Below are 14264 nucleotides of genomic sequence, written 5' to 3'. Positions count from 1 at the left end.
GCCCAGCGCTCCGTCGCCGAAGGGACCGCGGCCACCGCGGCCACCCCCCGCCGCCCCGGCCATGAGGTCGGGCCGGAGAGACGCCACCTGTGCGGGGAGGTGAGCGGAGCCCCGGCGCCTTCCTCCTACCCCCGGACAGCCACAGCGGGGGGGAAGCGCAGGGGGTGGAGGAAGGAAAAGGGATATTTTTTGTTCTATTATATATCGACCTCTTTTTGCCGCGATCGATCCCGATCCCGCAACTGAAGCCCCCGGAGGGAGAAGTGCTGCGCGCTGTGATGCGTCTTCCTCTCGCCTCGGCTGCCAGTTTGGATTGTAGCGCCCGGCTCCGTGCACTGCGAGGATGGCTCGGTTTGGGGATGATCTGCCAACCCGCTATGGAGGTGGAGGGCCGGCCGGGGCTGGAAGAGGGAGCAGCCGGCAAGGTGGCCCCCAAGCCGGCCAAAGGATGTATAAACAGTCGATGGCTCAGAGAGCCAGGACTATGGCTCTCTACAACCCCATCCCTGTCAAACAGAACTGCTTCACAGTCAACAGATCCCTCTTCATCTTCAGTGAAGATAATGTTATACGGAAATACGCCAAGCGAATAACAGAGTGGCCATATCCTTTCAGGGAGGCTGTGTGGGCACGGGGGGAAGGTGGGGAGGGGGAGAGGGAGGCTGAGGGGCACGGACCCCTCCAGGCAGCGCAGGGCGAGCGGCTGGTGCTGGTGCAGATGGTGTGATCGGGCTGTGCCATGGGTGTGTGTGCCGGGGAGCCGTGTGCCTGACATGATGCACGGCTGTGGCAGTGGGAATATGGGAATGTGGGAATGTGGGAATCAGGGGATCAGGGAATCAAGGAATCGCTTCCATGGGAGCACCGAGGGTGCTTTTGGTGTGTTTGATGCTAGGGGTGTGTGTAAGCCATGTCAGGGTGTATTTAGGGGTGAGATGTACAGGTGCATGGATTGACATTTCCTACAATTCAAGTCAGGTTCTGTGAGATTCGTGCCCATGAATCCTGATTTTTATTTTCATCTTGGAGCCTGTCAGCTCTTCTGTCTTCCTGTGAATAAAAGAAGGAATGTGGGATAAAAATGGTGATACCTTAGCATTGAAGCTGCATTGAGAGTAGGGGACATTGACAGCCCAGGTAAATCCCAGGAATGCAATCATTGCAGCTCGGTTTTAGCACATCCCCTCCGGAATCCATTCGAATCAACACGAATCATGGCACTTTGATTAGGTGCATAGCCTAAGCTTAGGCTGCAGGAAAAAAAAAAAAAATTAGCAAAGCCTTGTGGCAGAAGGAGGCAGTAAGTGGGGAGAGAGATCATCTGCTGTGTTGTGAAAGGGGCAGATGCTTTCTGTCTGAGACCCAGCTCCCAGGCCAAGTGAGCTGCAGTGAGAAGGGGGCTTTGCTCGGAGTGATGGTTGTAAGCCGGGAGCAGAGGGGAGCAGGCTGAGGCTCCCAGGGAGCAGATTTCGTGTGTGTGTGTGTGTACAGGACTGCTTTACACTGGGGGTCTCAGGGGAGCTGGTTGTTTTCTTTTCATTTCATATCACACCCCTATTAATCCTCAGCTAGCAGCAGCAGGGCCTCCTCCCAGCCTCCTAGCAACACTTTCAGTTGCCACAGAGGCCAGCTTCTGCTTAGACTTCCCCAGTTTTCACTTCCTGAGGGGCTGACAGGAAAAATACACCAGTGGAGTCAATGCACTTCCCTTCTCCCTCAACACACACAAACACGTTTTGATCTCTCTGTCCATATTAAACAATCCCAGCGATTGCTGCATTTCCTCATCCATTTCTCCTTCCCTGCATTTAAATGTGGATAAACAAGCCCCAAACCCCCGGTGACAGGCAGAGCATCGCTTTGACTGCACGGGTAGACCCAGTCTTTCCCTCTCCTTCGTCTTGGGCGATTCGGCTGCATCTTTCTGGAGGATGTGGGGAGGCGACCCCCGGCACTGCGGAGCCGGCGGGACCGGCGGAGCCACCGGCGCTTCCCCGCGCCAGAGCGGCGGGGCCGGCGGGCGGGGTCGGGCGCTGTCCGCGGTGCTGGCTCGAGCTGACCGTGGTGCTGAAAGCAGGCTGACCGTGGTGCTGAAAGCAGGCTGACCGTGGTGCTGAAAGCAGGCTGACCGTGGTGCTGTGCCGAGCTGACCACGGTGCTGAAGCCGGGCTGACCTTGGTGCTAAGCTGAGCTGACCATGCTGTCGAGCCACGCTGACCGTGGTTCTGAAGCCAGGCTGGCCACGGTGCTGAGCTGAGCTCATTGTGGTGCTAAGCCGGGCTGATGGTGGTGCTGAGCCAAGCTGACCATGGTGCTGAGCTGAGCTCCCCGCGATGCTGAACTGATCTCTCCTCCGTGCCCGAGCGAACTCTTTGCAGTGCTGAGCTGAGCCCTCCAGGGTGTTGTGTCTGCGGTGCCGCTCGGCGCTGTCCCTGGTGCTGAGCTGAGCTCTCCGTGGTGCTCAGAGGGGCTCCCCGTGGTGTTGAGCTGAGCTCTCCGCGGTTCTGAGCCCACCTCTCCATGGCGCTGGGTCCATCTCCCCACGGTGCTGGGTCCCTCTCCCCACGGTGCTGGGTCCCTCTCCCCGTGGTGCTGGGTCTCTCTCCCCGTGGTGCTGGGTCCCTCTCCTCACGGTGCTGGGTCCCTCTCCCCACGGTGCTGGGTCCCTCTCCCCGTGGTGCTGGGTCTCTCTCCCCACGGTGCTGGGTCCCTCTCCCCGTGGTGCTGGGTCTCTCTCCCCGTGGTGCTGGGTCCCTCTCCTCACGGTGCTGGGTCCCTCTCCCCACGGTGCTGGGTCCCTCTCCCCGTGGTGCTGGGTCTCTCTCCCCACGGTGCTGGGTCTCTCTCCCCACGGTGCTGGGTCCCTCTCCCCGTGGTGCTGGGTCTCTCTCCCCACGGTGCTGGGTCCCTCTCCCCGTGGTGCTGGGTCTCTCTCCCCACGGTGCTGGGTCCCTCTCCCCACGGTGCTGGGTCCCTCTCCCCGTGGTGCTGGGTCTCTCTCCCCACGGTGCTGGGTCCCTCTCCCCGTGGTGCTGGGTCTCTCTCCCCACGGTGCTGGGTCCCTCTCCCCGTGGTGCTGGGTCTCTCTCCCCACGGTGCTGGGTCCCTCTCCCCGTGGTGCTGAGCAGAGCCATCATCACCCTTGGCCTCTGCTGCTGCCCGTGGCATGGCTCCACCCTGGGAGAGCTGGGGCTAGGCACAGCTCAGGGTGAGAGATGGTGGCAAAGAGCAAGGGGCATCCTGGTGCTGGATTTGGATTCTTTTCCTTTCCCACTTCCCTCCTTCCCAAAAGGGCGCTGAGGGTTTTATTCTCATGGAGAGTGGGCATTGCAATCGAGCGGTAATAAATGTTTTAGACCTGGGTAGATACTCTTAATTGAACGTTTTGTGCCCATCACTTATTTGCACCATATGCTGAAGTTAAATGTTTCTGAAGAAAACTTTAGCAGATGGTGTTTAGCCATATAATCAATTTGGAGGCAGTTTAGTTTACCAATCTCATTGAAAATCAATAGGTATTAATAGTTTTTATTTCCTTTGGACCTTTTGCTTTCTTGCTCCCAAGTTCCTTGAGCAGCTCCGATTGTGTGTGAGTCTCTAACTCTTTCAAAGAAGAGAGGAGCCAATTGCCTACTTTTCTCCCAAACACACCCCAAAAAGAACCGAGGGAGTCAAGGAGACCAAATGTCTTTAAAAAATTCCAGAAATCTTAGAATGCTCAATTAATGCAACTTTGTGGGTAGAATGAGGATTTGGATGGGGTTCTCCTCGTATTGTCCACTGTCTTCTTTAACTTCTGGTCCCCACTCCATTTGAATACATGATTTTAGCTACAATCATAGCCAATTGTATTGTGCTGGCTCTGGAACAACATTTGCCGGATGGAGACAAGACACCGATGTCAGAGAGACTGGTGAGTTGCATTCATTCATTTTCAGTTTTGTTTTGCCCCTGGTCTAATACAGAAAGCAGTTGGCTGCTGGATGTTGGGAGTGTTTAGATCTTTTTTAGAGATCCACACGTAAACAGACAAGCATTGTTCTGACAATCAGAAAAAAAATCAGTCACAGCACGGAGAAGCGTCCTCTCCCGATCCCATCTGCACAAGAATGCTTCATCACTCCAGCCAGCCCTGCCCAGCCAAAGGAGAGAGCTGGATCTTGAGTGATGATCAGAAAGTCTTCAAACTTAGGTTTTCTCCAAACCAGCACAGGAAGGAGCTGATGAATGCTTAGAATTATCTTTGAAATCAAATGAACTATTTTCATTTTCCCAGGGAGTGGTAGAACAGAGTAACCTTTTAGGATTTGTGTGTCTCTTCCTGCCACAGCACAGATCCTTCAAAGCAAACTTTGGGTTCAGATGATTGAGCAGAGACTGGAGTCCTTTCCCAAAAAAAAACACCAGCAACTAGCTTACAGAGAAAAATCATTTACCCGCAGGCTTTATGGTAATGAGCCCAATTACCTTATTTCAAAAGAAAATAGAAGAATAGCTTCAAAATAATTCTCTCATTTATCATCACTGTAGGAAAACTGTGTAATTCTTGGGTTGATTTTTCTCCTACTTTCAATGATCTGGAACGTCTTGCATGCCTAAATGCATTAATCCTGATGTATGTTCAAAGGATGGATAAATATGGGTCCATATGTGTTTTCCATGTAGATGCTATATTATGCAAACAAAGATAACATTAGGCGTGCTGCCAGAAACGAGAGCCACTGAATAGTATTTGCTGCAGTTCCCAAAGATGGCCCATACCAGTGAGCAGCTCTCAGAATCTCATTCTCCAGAAACAGGAAAAAGTGTGTTAGTGAGAAATCTGGAGAGTCAGGGTCAGAAATTGCTGCTGGTTTGGAAATGGATCCACTCCTGCTGGCTGCCCTCCTGCATGGGCCTTGCTGCCTCTTGCTGTTGGAATTATTTTTAATTAAGAAGATACGAGGATAAAGTGAATCAATGATTGTATGTAGATCCTTCTGCCATTAAACGTGTCTTTGTCTACTTGAGGGTTGGTTGGCAAGGCCAGCCTGGGAGTGTGAGCAAAGCACAGGTTTAGAGCCAGGACTGAGTGGGAAAGCCCATTCCGTAGTTATAAACATGGATTAGTGAGGGGGGAAAAGCAGTCTGGGGGATGTTCTGGCTTGGCAATCCTTTGGTTCATGTTGGTTTTATGTTTCTCTGTATCCCTCAATTTATAAGGGCATCCTAGAGGCATTTTATTGTCCTTTCCCCCAGTGTATTTATTCCATTTTACAGCGCACACACCGTCAGATCCTGCCTAAATCATTCCACAGAGGGGTATTGGCATTGCCACGGCACGGTGTGAGAGAGCCGTGGGAGTTAAATGCACGATCTCTGCCTCGGGTGGAAGGAAGAATTAGCCCTTGGTTTTTGTCCCAAGCACTGTTATGTTTGATCCAGGTATCCTGAAGCCATTTTAACTACAGCACATTCCTAACTCCGAAGTACAAAGCGATTTTTCATAGAGTAGAACTGAGAATGTTTACAAGTCATTGAATACTTTTTATTTTCAACATAAGCTGGAAAGAATAAGCATTGTGACTAAGAAAAACTGTCTTCTAGTTTTCAAAGTGAAAGCTCTTTAGAATTTTCCTGTTACTCCTCTAAACTGGAAGTGGTTTCATTGAAAATGTTTCAAATCCAAGTTAAATCACAGTGGGAGAACGTTCCCATGCATTTCCCATACATTTCCCATACATTTGCAGGTTTGTTCAGACAAATTTTTAGTCCATTCAGAACAGCAGGTGCTTTATTGCTGTCTTTAGCAGGAATGGAATTGGTCTTTTTTTGGGTAATGGTTAATGGATATGGCTTTTTTTTCCCCTCCTGAATTCATTAAAATCTCCAAATTGGAGATCATCAGTGAAGAGTTAATCAGATGTTGAGGATATTAAGGATATGAGGTGCACATCACAAGCTTTTTGTGACTGGGAGGTATTGGCAGCGTTGTTGAAGGAAAACGGAATTTGCCCAGATTATTTGTTCCACAGATACAAAGAAAAAAAATTGTCTGTTTGTGAAAGCTGAGGGAAAAAGGGAGGAGCCCATGCAAACATTTTTTTTTGTATTTGAATAAAAATTTCCCTCTATTTATCTCCCCAAGACCCGGATATGATCCTGCAGTGCAATCTCACCAGGCTGTTTTCTGTTCCCCTGTTATTATCAAACAGAGTTAACTGAGCACATGTCTCAGTACATGCAATGTTCAAGTATTTTGAGTGTCTGAGTTAGGAGAATTCTTTCTCTGCCCATTTTCTGTATGCACAGAAAAGCATTACTTGGCTCTGGTCAATTCTGGTCAAAATCGGTGCTCTGAGAAATTAGTGACCACCCCCATTTAGTGGTGAACTGGAGGACTGGCTCAGGTCTTCAATCACCAACCCAGAGGAACCAACTCATTCTCCCACCAGCCAGACTGACCTACCCGAGGCTCTATCCTGCTCCTAGCTGGAAGTCTCACATGCCCTGGATGCTGGGAATGTTTCCCTGCCATCAGGAATTGCCCGGTGGAAGAGGTTTGTCCCTGTCCATCTCCAGTCAGTGCTGTAGCCAGTGGGCTGTGGAGTCAGCCTCCCTCTATCCCAACAAATATTGCATTGTTTGTACACACTGGAGTGCTGCCAGCTGCAGAGATGCTGAGGGAGCTGTTCTGAGCAGCCCAGAGCCTGCTGCTGAGAGCTCCAAATGTGGGAATGGGAACTTCCCATCCCAGCCCCGAATGGCCTTGTGGGACCTTGCTCACAAGGCCTCCTTCTCTCCCTGCCTCCTTCCTAACCGCTCAGTTTTCCTGGAGAAGCTTCAGGAGACGTCTGCCAGAAGGAGAGTGATGATTTCAGAACTTGCAGGACAGGAAATCTCCTTTCTGCCCTGCGCTGGAGCAGCCCCTGTTGGAAGGCACAGTGGGATGTTTGTTGCAGGCTCGGGGTGTTTGGCTCCCCTGGGTGTTTAGGATGTGAAGACAGAACATAACTTTTCCCAGATTTTCAGCATGATAGCTCTGGCAATTCACTAATGGATTTAATGCTTTTTCCCATCCACAGGCACTTAGAGCAGTAATATGTGAGCTGCTCATATTAACCTTTGAATGAACAAAACCTTTCACACCCCAACCTCTCCAGGCTGTCACATCTGAAGGCCAAGGAAAGACACTAGGACGTGAAGTAGGAATGGTAATGACTTTCCAGACTCAGAAGTTGTTTCTGATCAGAAACATATTGATTAAATGTGTGTTTGGCCCAGTCTCAAGCTCTGCTGTGTCCACAGCAAACAACTTGCTGGCACAGCTCTGGCTGCTGCCCAGATTCTCTGCCCTCCTTCCAAGTACACACACACAGATCCTCATTATCACCTGCTCTGCCCCTCTGGAACCTGAGCAGGGGCACAGCCTTCGGTCTGAGGGGGCTTCAGGGTGTCCTAGCAGAGTCTCTGAGCTGAGGCAGGGCCATTTCAGTGCTGCACAGGGCATTCACCTTCCCTCCTTCCATCACACGCAGCCAGACAAATCCTTTTTTTTTCAGTTGCAGGACCTTTCCCCAGTGGGGCATAGATTTTATTTTTCATCTTCTTGTTACTGCCCTGATTCTTGGGCTGAATCAGAGTAAATTTAGGCAGGCTTTAGAAAAGACCTTCTTTCTTTCACCTCTTATTTCCCCAGCTACTCCCTGCCAACCTTACAGATGACAGTTTTTCTTTGTAATGAATACCCAAATCCATGAGTGAGCCTTCCTACTTCCCTAGAAGCTGACAAAAACTCCTTTGACCCACTTCCTAAGAGCTCTGTGTAGCCCTAGCTTTGGGAAGAGCACATCCCATCAAACCCTGGAGTACCTGAGCCTGGCTCTTTAAAGCTGGGAGCTGTAATCACCAGGCACCTGACCTAGATTGAGCAGAGACTGGAGTAGATACCAGGCTTCAAGGAAGTGAGGGAGTAATGTGGAGGAGTGGATGTGGGTAAAGGTACCTTTTTTTGTGTGTGTTAGAAGAGCTATTTTTAGAGGCACACGAGTAGTTGTGGGATGGGAATTTGGGATGGGCTGGGAGGAACCTTTGTGTGCAGTCATTATCTGGAGCTGTTGAACCAGGAGCTGTTGTGGGGGATTGAAGAACAGGTGGATTGGGCTCCCGTGGCCATGAAGGAAGGCAGAGGACTTGTAAGGAACTTGTCCTGGAATCACATAGGATGGTTTCTGACCCTTCTGCCTTATTCCCTCTTTTCTTATTGGGTTGGAGCCCTGGGATGCCTCCAGCTCTCGCTGTGGAGCAGCTGCTAGAAGAAGATCTGTATTGTAGGATTGGTGTTGAAGATCATAACAGGTCTGATGGCCTTTGTTCCTGATTCTCTGTGGGTAAACAGCTCTGAGACTGGCAGCTGGAGGTCTGGCAGTGGTGGCTCCTGTGTCCTAGGAGCAGCATCAGTGAGGGACAGAGGGCTTGGAGGTGCTGCTGCTTGTGCAAACCCCTCCTTGGCTTTGGAGGGGAAGCCAGTTTTGGGGGTGCCTTTCCATTTTCTCCTCTCTATTTCAGCCAGAGGTCCAGTGTGAGCTGAACAGGCCCCTGCTGTGTTCTGCTCCCTGGCCAGCCAGTACCTGTGAGTGTCTCTGCAGGTGACTTCACCTCACCACAGGGACATGGGAGCTGGAGCTGCTGGGGCTGTGAGGTCAGAAAGGTGGAGGGGAATAGAGGCAACATGGGGTGACAGATGAAATATGTGGAAGAGCTGTTCCCACTGAGGAGTGTAGGGATATCGGGAACAGAACATGAATTCAGCTGCTGATGGAATAACCTCTCAGATGTTGTATTTTCCAGTCATGTCCGGCCAAGCCCCCTTGTGCTGTCAAGTTACACATCCCAGGGTGGGTCACTGGTGCCACCTCCCTGCTCCAGCAGGGCCATCCCAGAGCACAGAGCACAGGGCTGGGACTGCTCTGCTCCTCTCTGAACCCAGGGACAGACAGGGACACCCAAGGACACCCAGGGACAGACAGGGATGAGGGCCCCTCTCAGCATCACCTCTGGAGGCTGGACAGGTCCAGCTTTAAGGGGTGAAAACCTTCATTTCTGGAAAAAGTGCTGTCCTGAAGTGTAAGTCTGTGCCAGAGCTGAGCAGGAGCTGCCATGTTTGTGTCAAACCCACTTCTTCCCTGGGCCACAAGCCTCCACTTTCTTGCTTTTTTTTTCCCATCAGAGAACAAACAATCCCCTTTTGTCATTGGGAGAACAGCAAAATATAAACAATTACGCCTCAAACAGCAGCTCAGCTCTTTGGTTCTTGTGACCAGAAATGCCAAAGCCACTGGAAAAGAGATTTCTAATCTCTCAGTGTGGAAGTTTGTTTCTTTTTTGGGTAGGGCTGCTTTACTTCCATTGAATTCTACTGAAAACCAGGATCTAAGGCACATTTGGAAATTGGCTACTGGTGCCAAAGCTGATGAACAAGTTCTTGAAATTGATGCCCGCTGCTTTTACCTCTTGCTTCATTCCCATTTCTTGCCCAAATCTTCCTTCCAAACATGAATGCTTCCATTTGGCACTGAATTAGTGTTGAAACTTCTTTCAATAAAGTCTAATCCTGAGAGATCTGGTGCAGAGATGGAATAAAAGGTTCAGTAAAACTGTAGAGACTGAGCTTGATTTTCTCTGTAGTGAGCAAGGACACGAGTCTGTGATCCCAAGGGATGTGTTAGTCTGCACCATGCACCCGAGACACAAACCTTGCTGCTCCTGCTGCTCGTGGGAGGGGTTGGGGATTTCTCCCTGAACCAGATCCCCAGTGAAAGGAAAACAAATGAGGCTGCAGCTGTGAAAATTGATAAAATGGAGGAAAGTAGTGAAGAAAGAACTGATGGAATAAATGATAAATAAATAATTTCCTGTCAGTGCTGTCAGGCTTGCTGTGTCGACTCTTGCTCCCCAAGACATCCTCTTGTTTCAGGTTCCTGGATGAATTTCTGGAGCATCTTCCATGCCAGTAACTCCAGAAAACTGTCATCTCTAATTTAAATATACACTTAGAGCAAAATTTCCGCATCAAAATTCTCTCCAGAACATTCTGTAAAGGAGGAAATTGTGGCGTGGAACCACCAGGGTGAAGGCCAATAGAATTGCGAATTTGTAAAGAAAATCCATTTCAGAGAAATAATGATGAAATTCCACTCTGAGCTTAGTTCCACTAAACTTAAACTTTCTAATTTCAGCTCTGTTCAAAGAGTGGAGAAGGTGTGAAGTTGGTGCCAGTAGCTGTTTAGAGGACTGGTTATCAGAGCAGGAACATGGATATCTCCTTGACTCCTGTAATTTCCTTTCTTTTCCAGGATGACACCGAGCCGTACTTTATTGGAATATTTTGTTTTGAAGCTGGTATCAAAATCATCGCTCTGGGCTTTGTTTTTCACAAAGGCTCTTACCTGAGGAACGGCTGGAACGTGATGGATTTTGTTGTGGTCCTCACAGGGTAAGTGACCTCCTCTCCCCCTGAGCTTATTGGGGACTCTCACCTTGATTTGTGGTGTTTGTTTACTCTGGGCTGGGCTAGGACTGACTGGAGTGGAATAGTACTAAAAATCTGCATTTCTGCTTGTAGTAAATCCAAAGAATGGCTCTTGTGCTGAGTGAGTCACTTGCCAAGTGTTTGAACCAACTCAAGAGTGATTCTGAGGATATTTCTTTGTAGATATTCCAGTGTGTATCTGATCCAGACACTTTCTGACATTTCTGTGACTTTGCAGGTTCTAATTGCCACTGGTACTTGAACCTGATTTAAATCAATTTATTTTCTGAGGTTACAGGATGACTTTAGAATTCAACATGGAGTGTGCTAACAAATGAAATGCATCCTGTTTTAAGCTGTTACAACTCTGAAATCAACCAAGTTTCTGCAGGAATGAATTCATTCCCCTATAAAATAACTTTTCTCAAAAGAATTCAAAGATGTTTGAAAAGAATTCAAAATGTCCTATTAAGGATGGAGGTGAAAAGGTTACGTGTGCATTTTGTACCCTGGTTTGAGATGAGATCACTGATCTCTCTCTTGAAAATGCTGACAATATTTTACATTATGCGTTGCAGCAGTTTCTGTCTATTTATATAAATAGAGGGTGATGCTAGTGGATAATAAAAACATAAACATGAACACTTCTAGTCTACAAATTGGGCTTTAAAGCTTCAGGGGAAGCGATCCAAAGGTCTCTGTGAGGTCCTGAGCTTGCAGCCTTCATCTTGGAAGGATTTCAGTTCATTTCTCCCCAGAAACTGCAGCCTGGTTCCTGCTCTTGATATCCTTTCCATATCCATCCTTTCCCACTGCTTCCCTGCCTGTGTGTGTGGTGAGCGTGGATATTCCCTGCTCCTGCTGGTGGTGTGGAGTAGGGAAATACTTGCATACATATACAAATGTATTCATTAGCGCCATGATCACTGTAATTCCATTTGCATTCAGGGCACCCTGTGATACAGCACTTGAGAGGCCAAAGGGAATTCTTGATGTATTAAGAGGAAGAGAATAAATATGCAGGGCTTGATTCTCCTGCTGCTGGGGCTGGGTATTTAATCAATAGAAACTTCAGTGGAGACACAAGGAGAGTCAGATTTCTGTACTTACAAGAAGGGGGTACCAGGATGAAAAGAGAATTAGCACAGATGCTACAATAGTTCTCACTGATGCTTTGTTCTGATTCCTAGTTAGCTCCACACCATTGTTTGTGTTAAAAAAAAATAAAGGCTGTGATTCTGGAAAGGACTTTGGCATTGGTTGAATTTATCCTACAGCAAAGCATTCCAGTATATGCAGGAATTCAGCTGGCTCCAATGGTTCTCTACTTCAAGTTCTGGTTCTACAGAAAAGCTTTTCTGAACCTCAGCCATATTGTTTAAGCATGATTTGAATTCCTTTTTTTTTTTTTCTCTCCATAAACCCAAGACTCCAGAGTTTGTTGGTTTTATTTTACAACCCAGACATTTCAAGTTTTGCAGCAGCAGCTGAAACAGCTGCAGGATCCCCCTGGAATGCACGGCGCCTCCCCAGAGCTGGGTTTCTTGTGGGAGTTGTTTGCAGCACTGTTTGATGCTGGAAAATAATTGTGGAATATCAGCTTGATGAGACAGCTGGAACAAGGACCCCCGGTGCCATCTGCAACCCCGCGGGTGCCTTTGAAGTGCCATCCTGTTAACGTCACCGCTGCTGTTTCCAATGGTGACACCAACTGGGCCCTGTTGAAATTGTCTTGTACAAGGGCTTCCCACCAGGCAGCAGTGCAGGGGTGGCAAAGGCTGAACTCATCGGCACCAAGCCCAAGAGTCATCTCCACTGAGGAAATCCAGACCTCTAATCCTTGTAATTCGAGGGCTGGATTTAATAAGGCACTTGAGCTCGTGCCTGATTTTTGGTGTTAGGGGGAGGGTACTGAAAATAACAGAGTTACTCATGCTTGGTTTGTTGCTTTCCTGAATGTTTCCAGCCCAGGTGGAGGGAGCACTGAAAGCTCTGCAGCTTCACACAGGGGGTTGAATTAGTGTTTTCTCTGTAGCCTGGTGTGTTTTGCTCTGCATTGCCCAGATCATGATTAAGTTCTTAGCTCACTCCTGTGTTGCCATGGGGCTGTGCTGCAAATCTGGAGTTCCTCTTCCTTGGGCTTCCTTCAGTGGCCAGAACCCTTTAATGTGCCCGCTGCCTGCAAGAGCTCAGGTGAGAGGGGAAGTCTGTGCAGGGCTGCTTATTTAAGACAAAATCTTCTTAATTTCTGCATCAAGACTTCAGAGTCAGCTTGATGAGAAAGAAATTTCCTGCTGACAAACCCTCCAGGGAGGGGTTGCAAAGTGGTGACACGAGTGGCAACTTCATTTTCATTTCTGTGGAAGGCAGACTTGGATCTGTGTGTTTCAAAAAATGATCAAGCTGTAATTGATTAGGGAATAATAAAAAAGAACAGTGCTAAGGCAGTACTTAATGTGTTCTTCTAAATATGGATAGGTAGGACATCAATTTTTGAGATATCATTTTGCTACTGTATCAAAAGCTTCCCTTTGCCATATGTGCAAGATTTCTACTTGAAAATGTTACTTCATGTTTCCCAGGCAGTGCTCATCTCCCAGGCTCTGTTTTATATCGATCTTCAATATTACAGAGGGATTTTGATTCCTCTTCTTTTATTTTTTTATTTCTGTGTAAGCATGAAGGACGATGAAGATGCTTCATGATACCCCACACAGAGTTGTGTACCTGCTAATCCTGACAAGTGTTACCTGGTTTTATTAAGGTAGATGGCGAATGTCAGAAAACCTGATCTCATTTGCAGCCTTTAGCTAAACCCCAGAAAAGCAAAGAGCAGCTCTGCTCTCATTCTCTGTTTCCATAGGAAAAAGGCCAGCCAGAGTCTGGGTGTGTTTTGGAGGAGGCTGTGGGGGAAGGCTCTGCATTGATTGAACTTAGCCTTATGTAAATATTCCAGTGATCATGCAGCAATCCTTCCCACCTGTTTTTTCCAACCCTTTTTTATTTTTTATTTTTTTGGCTACTCAATGCCTGCACCCTGGAATTATTGATAAATATATTTTTTATCTACCTGCAATGAGGGAGACTTTGTTTGTCAAAAGCAGACAGTAGAAGTTGTTAATCAGAAAATACATCAGGGCTGTGTTCCATGCAGCCAGGATCAATATCCTATTGAGCTAAACTCGAGTCTAACAGATAGTGGCCCAAAATGGCTTTGGTTTGCTGTTCCAGAAAACACTCCCTCGGTTTCTTTTCCCAGCAATGCTGTGGTGCCTATTTCTCATTTGCTTCCAAGGAAACCTGTGGATCTGCTGTTAATAAAGGACTGGGAAAAGAATAGGTTGCTCTCCTTGAAAGATTTTGTTTCCCCTGTGATTTTTTTTAGCAATTTCTTGTGATCTCCACCAGTTGTAGATGAGTCTCAATGAAAGCTGCCCCTGCTGGGATGGGCCTGTTGCTCTTGGGGAGAAAAACCACACATTTTATAGCTCCTGCTCATGTGGGATTCCATTGGCTCCAGTGATGACATCACCCATTAGCAGCTCTAAATCACACAAAATTGCAGTTTCTCAACTGGCCTGGGACTGGGTGATCTTAATGCGCTTTTGCCAAGGTGGAGGCAAAGGGACTTTTAACTCTGTTGCTGCTACAAGTTTTGGGTTGAAAATCTCAGAAATCCACAGTTGTTTTGGGAACAAATTTGTCCTGTCCCCAAATTCCCCAGCTGGAGCCATGAGCTCTGATTCAGGGCCTG

The 14264-nt window shown here is 48.1% G+C and overlaps 1 protein-coding gene across 1 annotated transcript in view; it reads left to right on the top strand.

Moving 5' to 3' along the window:
* The first annotated feature begins 343 nt into the window (after positions 1 to 343).
* LOC134051787 (voltage-dependent N-type calcium channel subunit alpha-1B-like) overlaps positions 344 to 14264 on the top strand; it is a 288493-nt gene continuing 274572 nt past the window's right edge. Inside the window, exons 1-3 of the mRNA XM_062505763.1 lie at positions 344 to 603; positions 3808 to 3913; positions 10335 to 10474. Of these exons, the coding sequence (XP_062361747.1) occupies positions 344 to 603; positions 3808 to 3913; positions 10335 to 10474 (506 nt within the window). The remainder of the gene's footprint in view (positions 604 to 3807; positions 3914 to 10334; positions 10475 to 14264) is intronic.

This window comes from Cinclus cinclus, chromosome 19 (genome assembly GCF_963662255.1).
Source record: "Cinclus cinclus chromosome 19, bCinCin1.1, whole genome shotgun sequence".
In the NCBI taxonomy this organism is placed as follows: Eukaryota; Metazoa; Chordata; class Aves; order Passeriformes; family Cinclidae; genus Cinclus; species Cinclus cinclus.
Note: the sequence above shows the minus strand (reverse complement) of the source record. Positions and strands in the feature narration are given on the sequence as shown.